Genomic DNA, 14,400 nt, shown 5'->3' on the forward strand with positions numbered 1-14,400 from the left:
GGGGGGGGGTGGAGAAGGGCTTCATGTTTGAGTCGAAACCGTAGGACCTCGTACTTCTCATTTTCTGTGATAGAAAGTGAAAGTGGTTTTTTTTGGGTTTTTTTAAATTTACCATTCGCTTTGGCAGTCCATTAACAGAATGGGTCGGTTGGTGATTTTTATTTTTTCCCCCCGTATCTGAATGTAACGAGGTAGAGGGGCTCACGGCCTAGCTTAGGCGGTCGCTGGCTTTGTAGGGTTAATGTTGTATCTCTGAAAGGTCCTTCGTTTAGCGTCGCGTATTCGGAATATGGTGTGTGGGAGGAGGGTGTCCTGCGGCCTTTATTGTACGTGGCAAGAGGACCGTTTTGTTACTTAAATCCAGGCACTAAAGCAAAAGATAACGGCTGTATCGCGCTCCTGGGGCGGCTTTTGATGGAAGCCCCGCGTGAAAACGAGGAGAGATGCACATTTCACTTATAACACTCGGAGGAGGCTGTATTTCGTGTCCTGTTTGGTGGCTATTTTTAGTGGAAGACGCATAGGAAAGTGTAAATTATATGGAAATGTAATGCATAAACCACGTGTTGTCGTGTCATGTACGAGCTGTGTGTCCAGATACAAAGCTGTAAAGTCAGCTGACCCGTGCTTGTGACAATCCCTCTCTCCCCTCTCTCCCCTCTCTCCCCCTCTCTCCCCTCTCTCCCCTCTCTCCCCTCTCTCCCCTCTCTCCCCTTCTTTTTTTTTTTTTTTTTTTAAGTCTTGTTGAAGCCGGAAAATTATTTTTCTTTAAAAAAGTGCCACATGGTGATGTATTTTGTGGGAATGGGCTATTTGGTCTGAAACATTGCCTGCGCCTCTTCTCCCTTCCCCCCCACCCCCCACCCCCCACCCCCCTACCAATAATAATTTAAATATTCAGATGCTTAATTAATCTTCCTGGCAATTGCTCTAGTCCTTTTTTTTTTCACCTTATTACAAGCTCATTATAATAATGATTTTTATCTCTCGGTGTTGGACGGCGATGCCCTTCTTTATATTGACCTCCAGTACTTCTATATATTTTCTGTGTGCAGACCGCAGTATGATTCCATGACATTACAAATGGGCGATGCCATTGGGACCAATGACTGTTTGGAGATGTGTTCCTCATTTTAGAGTTTTTAACTTGTATGGTAACACCGTTTTCTGTAGGGTTACAGCCTCGGATAACACTTTTTCTGGACATAGGATGGACATAAAGCAACAATTACTTTCAGTTTTTGCTGACTATATACCTGATTGTTGTTGGTATCTAATAAGATTTGAACTCATTCAAGAGAGAAAATAAGTGGTTTGTTATTAAAGGTTATTTATTTAAGAGTGCTCATATTCTTACATTTATTACATAGAGCAGGGAGGATTTTCAACTCCGTCCTCAAGACCTCCCGCCTTCCCCCCCCCCCCCCCCCCCCCCAACATGTCAGGTTTTCAGGATATACCTGCTTCAGCACAGGTGGCTCAGCCATTGACTGGCCAACTCCAGTCCTCAAGAGCCTCCAACAGGTCAGGGTTTACGGATATCCGTGCTTCAGCACAGATGACTCAACCAGTGTCTGTCTTCGACTGAGCCACCTTTTGCTGAAGCAGGGATATCTGAAAACCTGACCTGTTGGAGGGTCTTGAGTACTGGAGTTGGGCGCCCGTGACAGAGTATTTTTGAGCGTGCTGACGTCCTTACATTTATTTGGGGGAGATTCTCATGAGCGGGGGACCCTTCCGCACCCCTGTTTACTATACTCACTGGGAGGTGGTGGTGTTGTCTGATGCCCATTTGTATTGTAAGAGTTTCCCACCATTTGGATGGCAAACCCACTGTTATCCGCGTGGTGCTGTGAGCGCCTGCCTCTCACCCCCCATCGTCTCGATGTACTGACATATATGGTCAGAGCGTCTTCAGATCGAAAGAAGAAGCGGAGCGAGTTATTTTGGTGTCCGGAGCTGACCACTTCCTCCTCCTGCAGTCGGTGTACGCGCTCTGTGTCTTACTCATATCTCCCGGGGGGGGAGATCACCTTCGTAATGTAAATAATGGCAGTGCCGTGTTACCCTTCCTCTTTGCAGCATGTGTATATGGTAGAATGAACACTGGTCAAACTGCCATTAAAAATGAGCAGTACTGAGCTTCATTACAAGGAGTATAACGACCGAATGACAGGCACCCACTTGTCTTCTATCTTCTATTCAAAGAGGATTGGAAGATTCAAGTGGCCCCCCTCCTCCTCTCTCCAATCCCCCCTCCTCCTCTCTCCCCCTCCACACTCTCCTCCCCTCTCCTTCCTCCTCTCTCCCCCCTCCTCCTCTCCCATCCTCTCTCCTCTCCCCCTTCCTTTCTCCTCTCCCCCTTCCTTTCTCCTCTACCCCTCCCCACCTCCTCCTTTCCTCTTCCTCCTCTCTCCCCTCCCCCACCCTCCTCCTTTCCTCTTCCTCCTCTCTCCCCCACCCTCCTCCTTTCCTCTTCCTCCCTCTCTCTTCCCCCCCCACCCTCCTCCTTTCCTCTTCCTCCCCTCTCTCTTCCCCCCCCCCACCCTCCTCCTTTCCTCTTCCTCCCCTCTCTCTCCCCCCCCCCCACCCTCCTCCTTTCCTCTTCCTCCCCTCTCTCTTCCCCCCCCCCCCCACCCTCCTCCTTTCCTCTTCCTCCCCTCTCTCTTCCCCCCCCCACCCTCCTCCTTTCCTCTTCCTCCCCTCTCTCTTCTCCCACCCCCCCACCCTCCTCCTTTCCTCTTCCTCCCCCCACCCTCCTCCTTTCCTCTTCCTCCCCTCTCCTTCTCCTATCTTCCCCCCCACCCTCCTCCTTTCCTCTTCCTCCCCTCTCTCTTCTCCTACCCCCCCCCACCCTCCTCCTTTCCTCTTCCTCCCCTCTCTCTTCTCCCACCCCCCTCCTTTCCTCTTCCTCCCCTCTCTCTTCTCCCACCCCCCTCCTTTCCTCTTCCTCCCCTCTCTCTTCCCCCCCCCCACCCTCCTCCTTTCCTCTTCCTCCCCTCTCTCTTCTCCCACCCTCCTCCTTTCCTCTTCCTCCCCTCCTCCTTTCCTCTTCTTCCCCCCCCCCACCCTCCTCCTTTCCTCTTCCTCCCCTCTATCTCCCCCTCCCACCCTCCTCCTTTCCTCTTCCTCCCCTCTCTTCTCCCATCCCCCCCACCCTCCTCTTTCCTCTTCCTCCCCTCTCTTCTCCCATCCCCCCCCACCCTCCTCCTTTCCTCTTCCTCCCCTCTCTTCTCCCACCCCCCCCCCCACCCTCCTCCTTTCCTCTTCCTCCCCTCTCTCTTCTCCCACCCCCCCCCCCACCCTCCTCCTTTCCTCTTCCTCCCCTCTCTCTTCTCCCACTCTCCCCCCACCCTCCTTTCCTCTTCCTCCCCTCTCTCTTCTCCCACCCCCCCACCCTCCTTTCCTCTTCCTCCCCTCCACCCACCCTCCTTTCTTCTTCCTCCCCTCCACCCAACCTCCTTTCCTCTTCCTCCCCTCTCTCTTCCCCCCCCACCCTCCTCCTTTCCTCTTCCTCCCCTCTCTCTTCCCCCCCCCCACCCTCTTCCTTTCCTCTTCCTCCCCTCTCTTCCCCCCCCCACCCTCCTCCTTTCCTCTTCCTCCCCTCTCTCTTCTCCCACCCCCCCACCCTCCTCCTTTCCTCTTCCTCCCCCCACCCTCCTCCTTTCCTCTTCCTCCCCTCTCTCTTCTCCTATCTTCCCCCCCACCCTCCTCCTTTCCTCTTCCTCCCCTCTCTCTTCTCCTACCCCCCCCCCCCCCCACCCTCCTCCTTTCCTCTTCCTCCCCTCTCTCTTCTCCCACCCCCCTCCTTTCCTCTTCCTCCCCTCTCTCTTCCCCCCCCCACCCTCCTCCTTTCCTCTTCCTCCCCTCTCTCTTCTCCCATCCTCCTCCTTTCCTCTTCCTCCCCTCCTCCTTTCCTCTTCTTCCCCCCCCCACCCTCCTCCTTTCCTCTTCCTCCCCTCTCTTCTCCCACCCACCCCCACCCTCCTCCTTTCCTCTTCCTCCCCTCTATCTCCCCCTCCCACCCTCCTCCTTTCCTCTTCCTCCCCTCTCTTCTCCCACCCCCCCCACCCTCCTCCTTTCCTCTTCCTCCCCTCTCTTCTCCCCCCCCCCACCCTCCTCCTTTCCTCTTCCTCCCCTCTCTCTTCTCCCACCCCCCCCCCACCCTCCTCCTTTCCTCTTCCTCCCCTCTCTCTTCTCCCACTCTCCCCCCACCCTCCTTTCCTCTTCCTCCCCTCTCTCTTCTCCCACCCCCCCACCCTCCTCCTTTCTTCTTCCTCCCCTCTCTCTTCTCCCACCCCCTCCCACCCCCCACCCCACCCTCCTCCTTTCCTCTTCCTCCCCTCTCTCTTCTCCCACCCCCCCACCCTCCTTTCCTCTTCCTCCCCTCCACCCACCCTCCTTTCCTCTTCCTCCCCTCCACCCACCCTCCTTTCCTCTTCCTCCCCTCCACCCACCCTCCTTTCCTCTTCCTCCCCTCCACCCACCCTCCTTTCCTCTTCCTCCCCTCTATCTTCCCCTCCCCTACCCTACTCCTTTCCTCTTCCTCCCCCCCCCGCCCCTCCTCCTTTCCTCTTCCTCCCCCCCCCCCCGCCCCTCCTCCTTTCCTCTTCCTCCCCCCCCGCCCCTCCTCCTTTCCTCTTCCCCCCCCCCCCGCCCCTCCTCCTTTCCTCTTCCCCCCCCCCCCGCCCCCTCCTCCTTTCCTCTTCCCCCCCCCCCCCTGAATCGCTGCAGTTTTAATTAAAAACGTAGAATCATTCTTTTCAGTACAATTCAGAGGGGAAGTTTTCCTGCGGGTAGTTACTCTGCCTCTGAGATCAGTGTCCAAATTAATGATTGAGATTTGGGGGCTCCTATCCTCTTAATTTGTCAATTAATTTGTTATTGATATTAAAAAAATAAAAATGTCCTCTCTTGATTTTTGTAGAAAGGGGAAGGGGAAGGTGTATACACAGTGAGTATTGCATATTCTAACTTCATTTGTACCAATCCAAAAAACATCATCCTACTTCCCACCCAGCTGAGACAATGCGTTGTGTATGGGTAATCGCCATCACATGATCTCTGTGGTGAAAGATCCGTCTACGCCTCCCTTTAAATCTGCGCCTCTGGGCAACGCGTGGGGATTCCGGCTTTAGGTTCTAACCCATAAAACAACTTGCACTTTGGGTTAAAACCGATATACAGCGGAAATAAAGTCTCCTTTCCTATGAAATTACACCTCCTTGTGGCAGCCGGTCCACAGGTAAGAGACAGGAACCACGGGGGAGTATGGCAACGGGGGGGGGGGGGGGGGGGAAGTGCACCAATAAACACCCAAGTTAAAATGTTCGTCCCATTTATTTTCTGATAAAGACTGGTGATTTATTTAAAATTATTTTTTTTTTAATGAAAACACAGATTTTATGACATAAACACCCGAACCCCTAGTGATGTTACGAGGTGGTGCTGGCAAATGTTACTTCGATTCCCAGTCTGCCCCCCTCCTAGCAAGAAGGTGTAGTACCTGTAGTATGGAGGTCAGACTCAATTCCGTTATAATGTTACCTCCGGTTGCCCCCTTTCCAGTACAATTTGTAATCATTTTGCTTCCCAGGAGCAAATTTCTGGGTCAAAAATGCTGGGAACAAATTGGGTTCCCTGAATGACCCGCACTCTTTCTCCCCCCCCCCCCCCCCTTCTCCTGCAGGGTCTCAGTGCCGTGGACAAGGAGACGTATGAGACCCTGAGGAAGGACAACAAACGGAACTGATGGCGAGCAGCGGATGCAGAACGCGCCCTCACCTCCTCCGCGGGATTCATATCTGCTTCAGCTGCAAGGGGCCATCTTTGTAAATAACAAAGCTCTGGAAAAGGGGGGGACGGAAGTATGATTGTTCCCCCAGGTTTTTAGGCCCCTGATGTTAAGGTGACAACTCTATGTTGTTTCTCCTATTTAGTATCTGCCTCCCCCAACATATACATAACAAGGTGTGGGGGGGGGGGTGTAATTGGTAGCAATCCCCCGCGTTCACATGCTTTTTAGGATCTTTATAATCGCGCCCGTTAGCGCTATTAGGTATAGTTTCCGGATTCACCTTTCTGCCAAACGATGCCGGCGCGAGCATGGAAGGCGAAGACCGCCGCGAGACGCGGAAAGAGATGTCCGAAATGTAACATGTTCTGACTTGATACGGGTTCTTATCGTACGTACGAGCGCTGGGGTTTTATATTAGAGCTGTTCCTAGTTTTTTTAGCAAAGTCTCCTGCCTGTGACACTGCTCAGAAATACTGTACCAGATTATAAAAAGGGGGGAAATCCTATTGGTTTCTGAGATAAATCCACTGCGGTTTGCCCCAGTTATACAGCAGGGAGACTTTGTTAAAACGCTGAGCATTTTGACGTTATCTTGGTGTTATTCATCTTTTAATGATGTCATCCATTTATTCCATCCTTGCCTCCTGTTTTGGACCCTGTGTGTGTAAATCATTACATGATCGGCTCCTCTACTAGTAGGCGGGTGAAGCCTGTTGTGCTTACAATTATTTTTAACTACCCGAAGCCTTCCGACACGCACTGTCATTTTTATTGAAGATACAGTGCAGGTGTGGTCCGGCGTTGTTTATACGCAGTCGCTTGCAACTCTCCCGCATGTGACAGGCGCAGCCACAGAAAGCCGTATCTTTGTTCCACATCACAAAGCGAAAGTAATAATGCAACAGACCGATGGGGAGATTAAAAACTGTGTTATCTGGCAGTGTTTGGTGTTTGATCGTCAAATCCTATTTCATCAGTCTGACGGCCATTGTATACTTTGAGTGGTTGAGTCAGTCTACTAAAAAATACATTACCTTGTAATAAAACCAGCAAGGCTTTCATTCACATTGTGATGAAGGCAGTAGATCAGCGGTGGCCAATTCCAGTCATCAAGTTCCACCAACAGGTTAGGTATTGGGGATAACCCTGCTTGAGCTACCTGTGCTGAAGCAGGGATGACCTGGGGGGTGGGGATGGGGGACTAGAGTTGCCCACCTGTGGAGATTAATTTAGCGAAGAAAGCAAAATCCAGGCACACGGACTTCTGTATGGAAAATGTATTCAGAAATAGAACCAACGTTTCGACTGCCACGCAGTCTTTGTCAAGGTGAAGGCTGACACATCAATAAAGTACACACACACACACACACACACACACCACCACCACCACCACCACCCACCCACCCACCCCCCCCCCCCCTGGTGCATGCGCGGCGCTACTCTCAGAACAGTGTGACTCTGGAGACAGCGTGCGGCACTCCGTAATGATGCCCAAGCGTCACACTATCGCAGCAGCCCCCCCCCCCTCCGGCGGTTATGGCAACAGGATGCCGAACGCAGCATTCATGATGTAAACATGATGCTGTGGGCGGGTATAGCACCAACCTATGAGTGTGTGGCTCACTACTCACATGATCCCGAACAAAAAAAGAATAGACTAAAGAACCATATCCCAGCTCACCGGTATCATGAATAAAGGTTGAGTGTACCCATAAGAACAGTACTCAACATGTACAACTAAATAGTGTATATACAGAAGGTACAGTGAAAATCAGTACACATGATATAGTATATGAGACCCATAAGACATGACAAACAACAAAGACTGACTAACGTAAATCACAGACAGAAGTGTCACAAAAACTCAACCATAATTAAATCATCTCAAACACTAAATCTTCCAGCATACGTTTTTAGATGAACAGAAGCAGACGGAGGTATGGAGACGCAGGTCCATCATAGTAGAAGCACGTTCCCCGCCTGTCAAGGAAACATTTAAGGTTCACTTGCTCGATGAGACCACCTTCAATACTAGTCCTTAAATGAAATATCCAGTACGCCTCCCTCTTTGAAAGAGCAGTGTCCCTACCGCACTATTTTCCCACTTGAAGGTCCTTCCACCGTATTATGACATGAGTTTGACCAGCGTTCGTTCGAGGTGGGAAGCGTGAAATCCTGTTTACTTCCTATTTTAATTTTTTTTTATGAAATAAAGTTTTCAGAAAAAGCACAAATGGTTTATAACTTTGTCCTTTGTACAAACCTTGGACGTTCAATAAAATGTAGTTAACTGTTGGTGAATATCAGTGATCATTCATGGTCATTCGTAGCTGCCGCCATTTAATGAAGATATCCTATTGAAGTGTAATTCTCCCCCCCCACCCCCAAAGGGTTACTAGCAGTATTAGTGTTTGCTAGGCTCCCCCCTGGGTGGAGGGGATCCAGACGTCCTGCAGAGGTATTTAAGGAGGGACTGTTCTAGAAGATTGGGTTCCAGGAGGAACCCCAGTAACGAGGATTCCCGGATACTGGGCGGATCGGCTCTAACCGCGGATCTGCATTACGATTCCCCTCAGGCAGAAGTGGCAGTTACCATAAAGGATCCCAAATGGGTCAAGATAATGCGGACAGATGTCCCAAACCAATGAGGGGGGCCCGGGTCTTAACACTTGAATGGCGATACATATCTTGTGCTAAGTGTGGGCACTGGTGGAAGAACCATATTCATGTATGTCTGATCTAAAATACAGTGCAACGGTGTCAATATATAGATATAGTCCCTGTGTTTGGGGACACAAATGACAGCTGTGCTATAAAAGTTTCTGGTGCCCATTATTATACCACCTTGCTGCCTCATCGCCCAACCGCCTGAATTCCAGCCCCCCGAGACACGGAAACCCATGCGGAATATCCATATACACCCTACACCAATGTAACCTCTCTAGGAAGCTGGGCGGGGAGTATTGCAGAACCTTTGTGTCTAGACCTTTAGCTCGTGTATTGTGCAAGTCACTCTTCTTGGTACAATATTGCAGACAGAACAGCGAGCTATATCTTGTTTACGGGAAGCTCCTTCTCTTCCATGCACTTGTCTGCCTGTTACCATACTGATATTTACAATCGAATGGAAGTTAACCCAGCCTTCATTTGTGTCTAATGACTTCTCACCATGTAGAAAAGGATGGAGAGACTTCTGTGCTCTCAAAACCTTGTGTATAAACTAAATCTGTGTAGAACAACAATGTTAGTGTATTACTTTCCAGGAGTTGCAAGGCTGCACTGAGATAGATCTAGGCTGGAGATACAGAAGGAACCAATGTCCCACCCAGCCTGTCCTTCTCTCCGCATGGTTATTACAACGCTAGTGGAAGATGGTGTATAAAGATGTTGTATGGTTTAGTAAAGAAACCTGCTTATTGTGTAAAATAAGAAGTCAAAGCGAAACAATTCGGCATTTAGAATATGTGCTGTAGGATATATCATTTTTCACATTTTTCACATTTATAATTTGATTCAATACTAATTATTGTAATTATCTCAGACATATAACAATAGGTCGAGCGCTTTTTTTGTAGTTTAAGTTCTCTTTATATCACATGTGCTGCTTATGCTTTTCAGTCTACTGGTGATGTCTGACTTTGGTAGAATAACCATATTATTGTAAGTGTAACCCCCTTTTAAGGGCAGGCAGCTGGCATGCATATACTGCCCCTTGGCTGCAATAGGAAACTGCAACTCCCAGCATGCTGTGATGCAGCAGGAAGCCACTTCTGGGGCAGGAGGATGTGACTTGTGATGGACAAGCATATCTGCAACGAGCCTGGATGACTTCAGGCTATTGAGTGTGACCCGGGGCCAGTCTGTGTCCTGCCAAGAGAGAGCGGACATAGACTGGAGGAAGAGCAGCAGAGAGGCCCAGCAGATCATCGCCGGGAAGCCACACAGAGTAGTGATCGCCGTCGGAACGGACCCACAACGGTTGCAGTTAAAGTGGTGTAGCAATGTATTCTTTGTGGCTACTAATCTGCCATGCCTCACACACAAGCTCTGGTACCAGTGCAGGCAGTGTTAGGATTAATCCAGGTTTTCCCCTGCAGTAAGCAGCTCCCTTGAGTGACAGGGGGCGGGCTAAGGCCTGTGTGATGTCCAATCAGGGGTTCAGACCTTGGACTCTCCCCCGGGGTACAAAAGGGGCTGCACAGCAATATTTAGTGAGTGTTGGAAGTGTGGAGTGAGGGCTCTGATCACCTTCCATCCCCTCCCTTAGGGGAGTGGGACAACTACCTCCGATTCCACCAGGGAATAGGGGAAGAGCAAGGTCAGAGTCTTGGGCCTCGGGCCTGGGGGTTGATTCCAGGGACCATCCAGAGATGGGAGAAGAAGTGTACCGTGTATGCCGTTACCCTGTGTGTGAAGCATAAATACCGTTCCTGTTATTATATACTCCGGTCTGAAACTGCAATCAATCAGCGGGGTATCAGAAGAGGGTTCTCCTGCAGGGATCGCATCCAGTGCTACTGGACCCTGCTGGAGATGGAGGCGCCGCCCCAGTGAGAAAGAACCAACCATCACCCCAAAAGCCTGTCCTGTTCATCCCCACTACCATCGGCGGACGCTCAGTCCTCTGTGAGCCAGCAGGTAACCAGCACATAACACCCTGTAATAGTGAGATCTCCCAGAGGGTGGGGGGAAACCTGTTACATGTGGCAGAGAAGTATTCTGTGAAGTACAAGCCTGCTACACTTTGTTACATTAAAGAGCTCCAACTGTGTGCTGGCACCATCACATAGGCCTAGATACCAAGGTATGGGTGGCATTATCATCACTGACACTGACGCAGTGTTTAAGTGTTATGTTATGTTGATGTGCTGTCATGATTGTGGTGATCCTTTGTTAAGGATCACGAGGTTCTCTAGTATCTATCTTAAAGTATCTATAAAATCCGTTATCTCACACCCGCATGGTGTGTGGCATACCACTCAGCAACAAGTATCAGTCCGGGGCTTATGTAAGTATGTATGTCTTTGTTTATATAGCGCCATTAATGTACATAGCGCGTCACAGCAGTAATACACGTGACAATCATATAAATAACACATAAAGGGGAGAAGTGCTTCAGACATAGAAGTAACATTTAGGAAAAGGAGTCCCTGCTCCGAAGAGCTTACAATCTAATTTGTTAGTAGGAAGAACATACAGAGACAGTAGGAGGGCGTTCTGGTAAGTGTGTCTGCAGGGGGCCAAGCTTTATATATGAGGTGTATAGTATCAGCCACGGAGCTACTCATATGCTTCCTTAAGCAGGTGTGTTTTGAGGTGGGTCTTAAAGGTGGATAGAGAGGGTGCCAGTCGGGTATTGAGGGAAAGAGAGAATATCCAGAGGTGTGGGGCAGTCAGATAGAAATGTTTAAGGCGGGAGAGGGCTTTAGACACAAAAAGGGTAGAGAGAAGACATCCTTGAGCAGAACGCAAGAGTCGGGATGGTGCATAGCAAGAAATTAAAGCTTAGATGTAAGGAGGGGCAGAAGAGTGTAAAGCTTTAAAAGTGAGGAGGAGAATTGAGTGCGAGATGCGGGATTTGATAGGAAGCCAGGAGAGGGATTTCAGCAGGGGAGATGTGCTTCAGACATAAAAATAACATTTAGGAAAAGGAGTCCCTGCCCCGAAGAGCTTTCAATCTAATTTGTTGGTAGGAAGAACGTACAGAGACAGTAGGAGGGTGTTCTGGTAAGTGCGTCTGCAGGGGGTCAAGGTCGATGTATGAGATGTACAGTATCAGCCATGGTGCTACTTGTATGCTATGTTAAAGAGGTGTGTTTTAAGATGGGTATTAAAGGTTGATAGAGAGGGTGCTAGTCAGAATTGAAGGAAAAGGGTATTCCAGAGGTGTGGGGGCAGTCAGTGAGAGAGGTTTTAGGCGGGAGAAGGTTTTAGATACAAAAAGGGGTAGAGAGAAGACATCCTTGAGCAGAATGCAAGAGTCGGGCAGAGTTTGGTGAGATATAAGGACAGGCAGAGGAGTGTATAGTGAGATATTAGGGTGAGATATAAGGAGGGGCAGAATGTATATCCTTAAACATGAGGAGGAGAATTTTGCAAGTGATACAAGATTTGATAGGAAGCGAGGAGAGGGATTTCAGCAGGGGAGACGCAGAGACAGATTTAGGAAAGAATAGAGTGATTCTGGCAGCAGCGTTTAGGATAGATTGCAGGGGAGACAGGTGAGAGGCAGGAAGGCCGGACAGCAGGAGGTTACAGTAATCGAAACGGGAGAGTGTTTTAGCAGTAGAGAGACAGAGGGAAGGGCGAATCTTTGCAATGTTACGGAGGAAAAAACACCAGCACGCACGCACCAGCACGCACCAGCACGCACCAGCACGCACCAGCCCGCACGCACCAGCACGCACCAGCACGCACCAGCACGCACCAGCACGCACGCACCAGCACGCACGCACCAGCACGCACCAGCACGCACCAGCACGCATGCACCAGCACGCACCAGCACGCACCAGCACGCACCAGCACGCACGCACACACCAACACACACACACCAGCACGCACACACACACCAGCACACACACACACACACACACCAACACACACACACACCAGCACACACACACACCAGCACACACACACACAGACACACACACACCAGCACACACACACCAGCACACACACACACCAACACACACACACACACACCCCAGCACACACACACACACCCACCCACGCACACACACACACACCAGCACACACCCACGCACACACCCACACACAGCAGCACACAGCCACACGCACACACACACACACACCAGCACACACACCAGCACACACACCAGCACACACACACACACACTAGCACACACACCAGCACACACACCAACACACACACACACGGATGGTCATACCGAGGTAATAGTCTTTGATGTTTTCCACTCCCCTACTGTCCAGGTTATACTGGGATTGCCGTGGCTGCAGCTTCACAACCCGCGGATTGATTGGACCAATGTTTTGCCGATCCAATGGGCTGACTCTCCAGAAAAGTTGGTTTCTCCTCCTGTTGCCGTGCTAGCGGGCCTCGACACCACCTCTTCTTCTCACTCTCCTTTGCCAAAGGTATATCATGAATACTTATATGTCTTCAATAAAACTCAGACTGAAGTACTACCTCCTCATCGCCTTTACGACTGTCCCATTGATTTGATTCCTGGAACCATTCTCCCCAAATCTAAATCTTATCCCTTATCTGTGCCCAAGACGGAAGCGATGACAGCCTACATCCAGGAGAATCTTAAGAAAGGGTTCATCCGGAATTCTACCTCCCCCGCCGGGGCAGGCTTCTTTTTCGTGAAGAAGAAGGATGGCTCTCTAAGACCCTGTATCGACTTTCGTGGGCTAAACAAAATCACCGTAAAGAACCGGTACCCCTTGCCGTTGATTTCTGAACTTTTCGACCGTTTACAAGGAGCCTCCATTTTCTCCAAACTCGATTTAAGAGGAGCCTACAACCTCATTTGTATAAGAGAGGGGGACGAATGGAAAACCGCGTTTAACACGCGTTCGGGACACTACGAGTACTTAGTGATGCCGTTCGGTCTTTGCAATGCACCTGCCGTATTCCAAGAGTTCATGAATGATATCTTCCGGGACGTGTTGGGTACATTCGTCATCGTATATTTGGACGACATCCTCATTTTCTCCAAAAGCCTGGAGGAGCACGTTCAGCATACCAAATTGGTTCTCTCTCGGCTTCGTGCTAATCGCCTTTATGCGAAAATGGAGAAATGTTTGTTCCATCAATCTTCCACAGCCTTCTTGGGCTATATAATTTCTGACAATGGCTTTACTATGGACCCCGAGAAATTGAAGTCTGTACTCGATTGGCCGTTACCGAACTCTCTCAAGGCCGTGCAGCGCTTCCTTGGCTTTGCCAATTACTATCGGAAATTCATCCGTAACTTCTCTACTATTGCGCTACCAATCACTGCTCTCACCAAGAAGGGTGCTGATCCGACTGTTTGGTCTCCTGAAGCCATCGAAGCCTTTGACTTTCTCAAAAGAGCCTTTGTGTCCGCCCCTATCCTTCGGCATCCGGATACTTCCCTTCCTTTCACTCTCGAAGTGGACGCCTTGGATGTGGGAGCCGGCGCAGTACTTTCTCAGAGATCCTCCCCACAGGAAAAACTCTATCCGTGTGGATTCTTTTCCAGAAAATTTTCTTCGGCCGAGAGAAATTATGATGTCGGGAACCGCGAGCTGCTGGCCATCAAGTTGGCTCTCCAGGAATGGAGACATCTCCTCGAAGGTACCAAAGAGCCAGTAGAAGGGGTGGAGATCATCGGGAAGCGCAAAACCATTTAAAACAGAAAAAATTCCTGATGGTGCAGTACTGTGATAAATTTGTGAATAAATATTCAAGGTGCAGTGTGCTAGGTACTCACGAGTGTATGGTGAGTGATATTCCCATAAAGGTATCTTTGAGGGACAGCCCGTCTGATCGTAGTACAGGTGGGTCTGAGTGATTGTAAAGTGCTGAGGACTTTAGAACGGTTTCACTATCCAGCGCTACTGCCAGAACGGTTTCCGTTAGATAACAGAGG

General features: G+C 50.0%; 1 protein-coding gene across 2 annotated transcripts in view; it reads left to right on the top strand.

Moving 5' to 3' along the window:
* FCER1G (Fc epsilon receptor Ig) overlaps positions 1-6,737 on the top strand; it is an 18,656-nt gene extending 11,919 nt beyond the window's left edge. For both annotated transcript variants that reach the window (XM_075607917.1, XM_075607916.1), the window contains exons 5-6: positions 4,928-4,954; positions 5,690-6,737. In XM_075607917.1, coding sequence (XP_075464032.1) covers positions 4,928-4,954; positions 5,690-5,752 — 90 coding nt within the window. In that variant the 3' untranslated portion in view covers positions 5,753-6,737. The remainder of the gene's footprint in view (positions 1-4,927; positions 4,955-5,689) is intronic.
* Positions 6,738-14,400: the final 7,663 nt, after the last annotated feature.

The sequence above is a fragment of the Ascaphus truei genome, chromosome 7, assembly GCF_040206685.1.
Source record: "Ascaphus truei isolate aAscTru1 chromosome 7, aAscTru1.hap1, whole genome shotgun sequence".
Taxonomy (NCBI): Eukaryota; Metazoa; Chordata; class Amphibia; order Anura; family Ascaphidae; genus Ascaphus; species Ascaphus truei.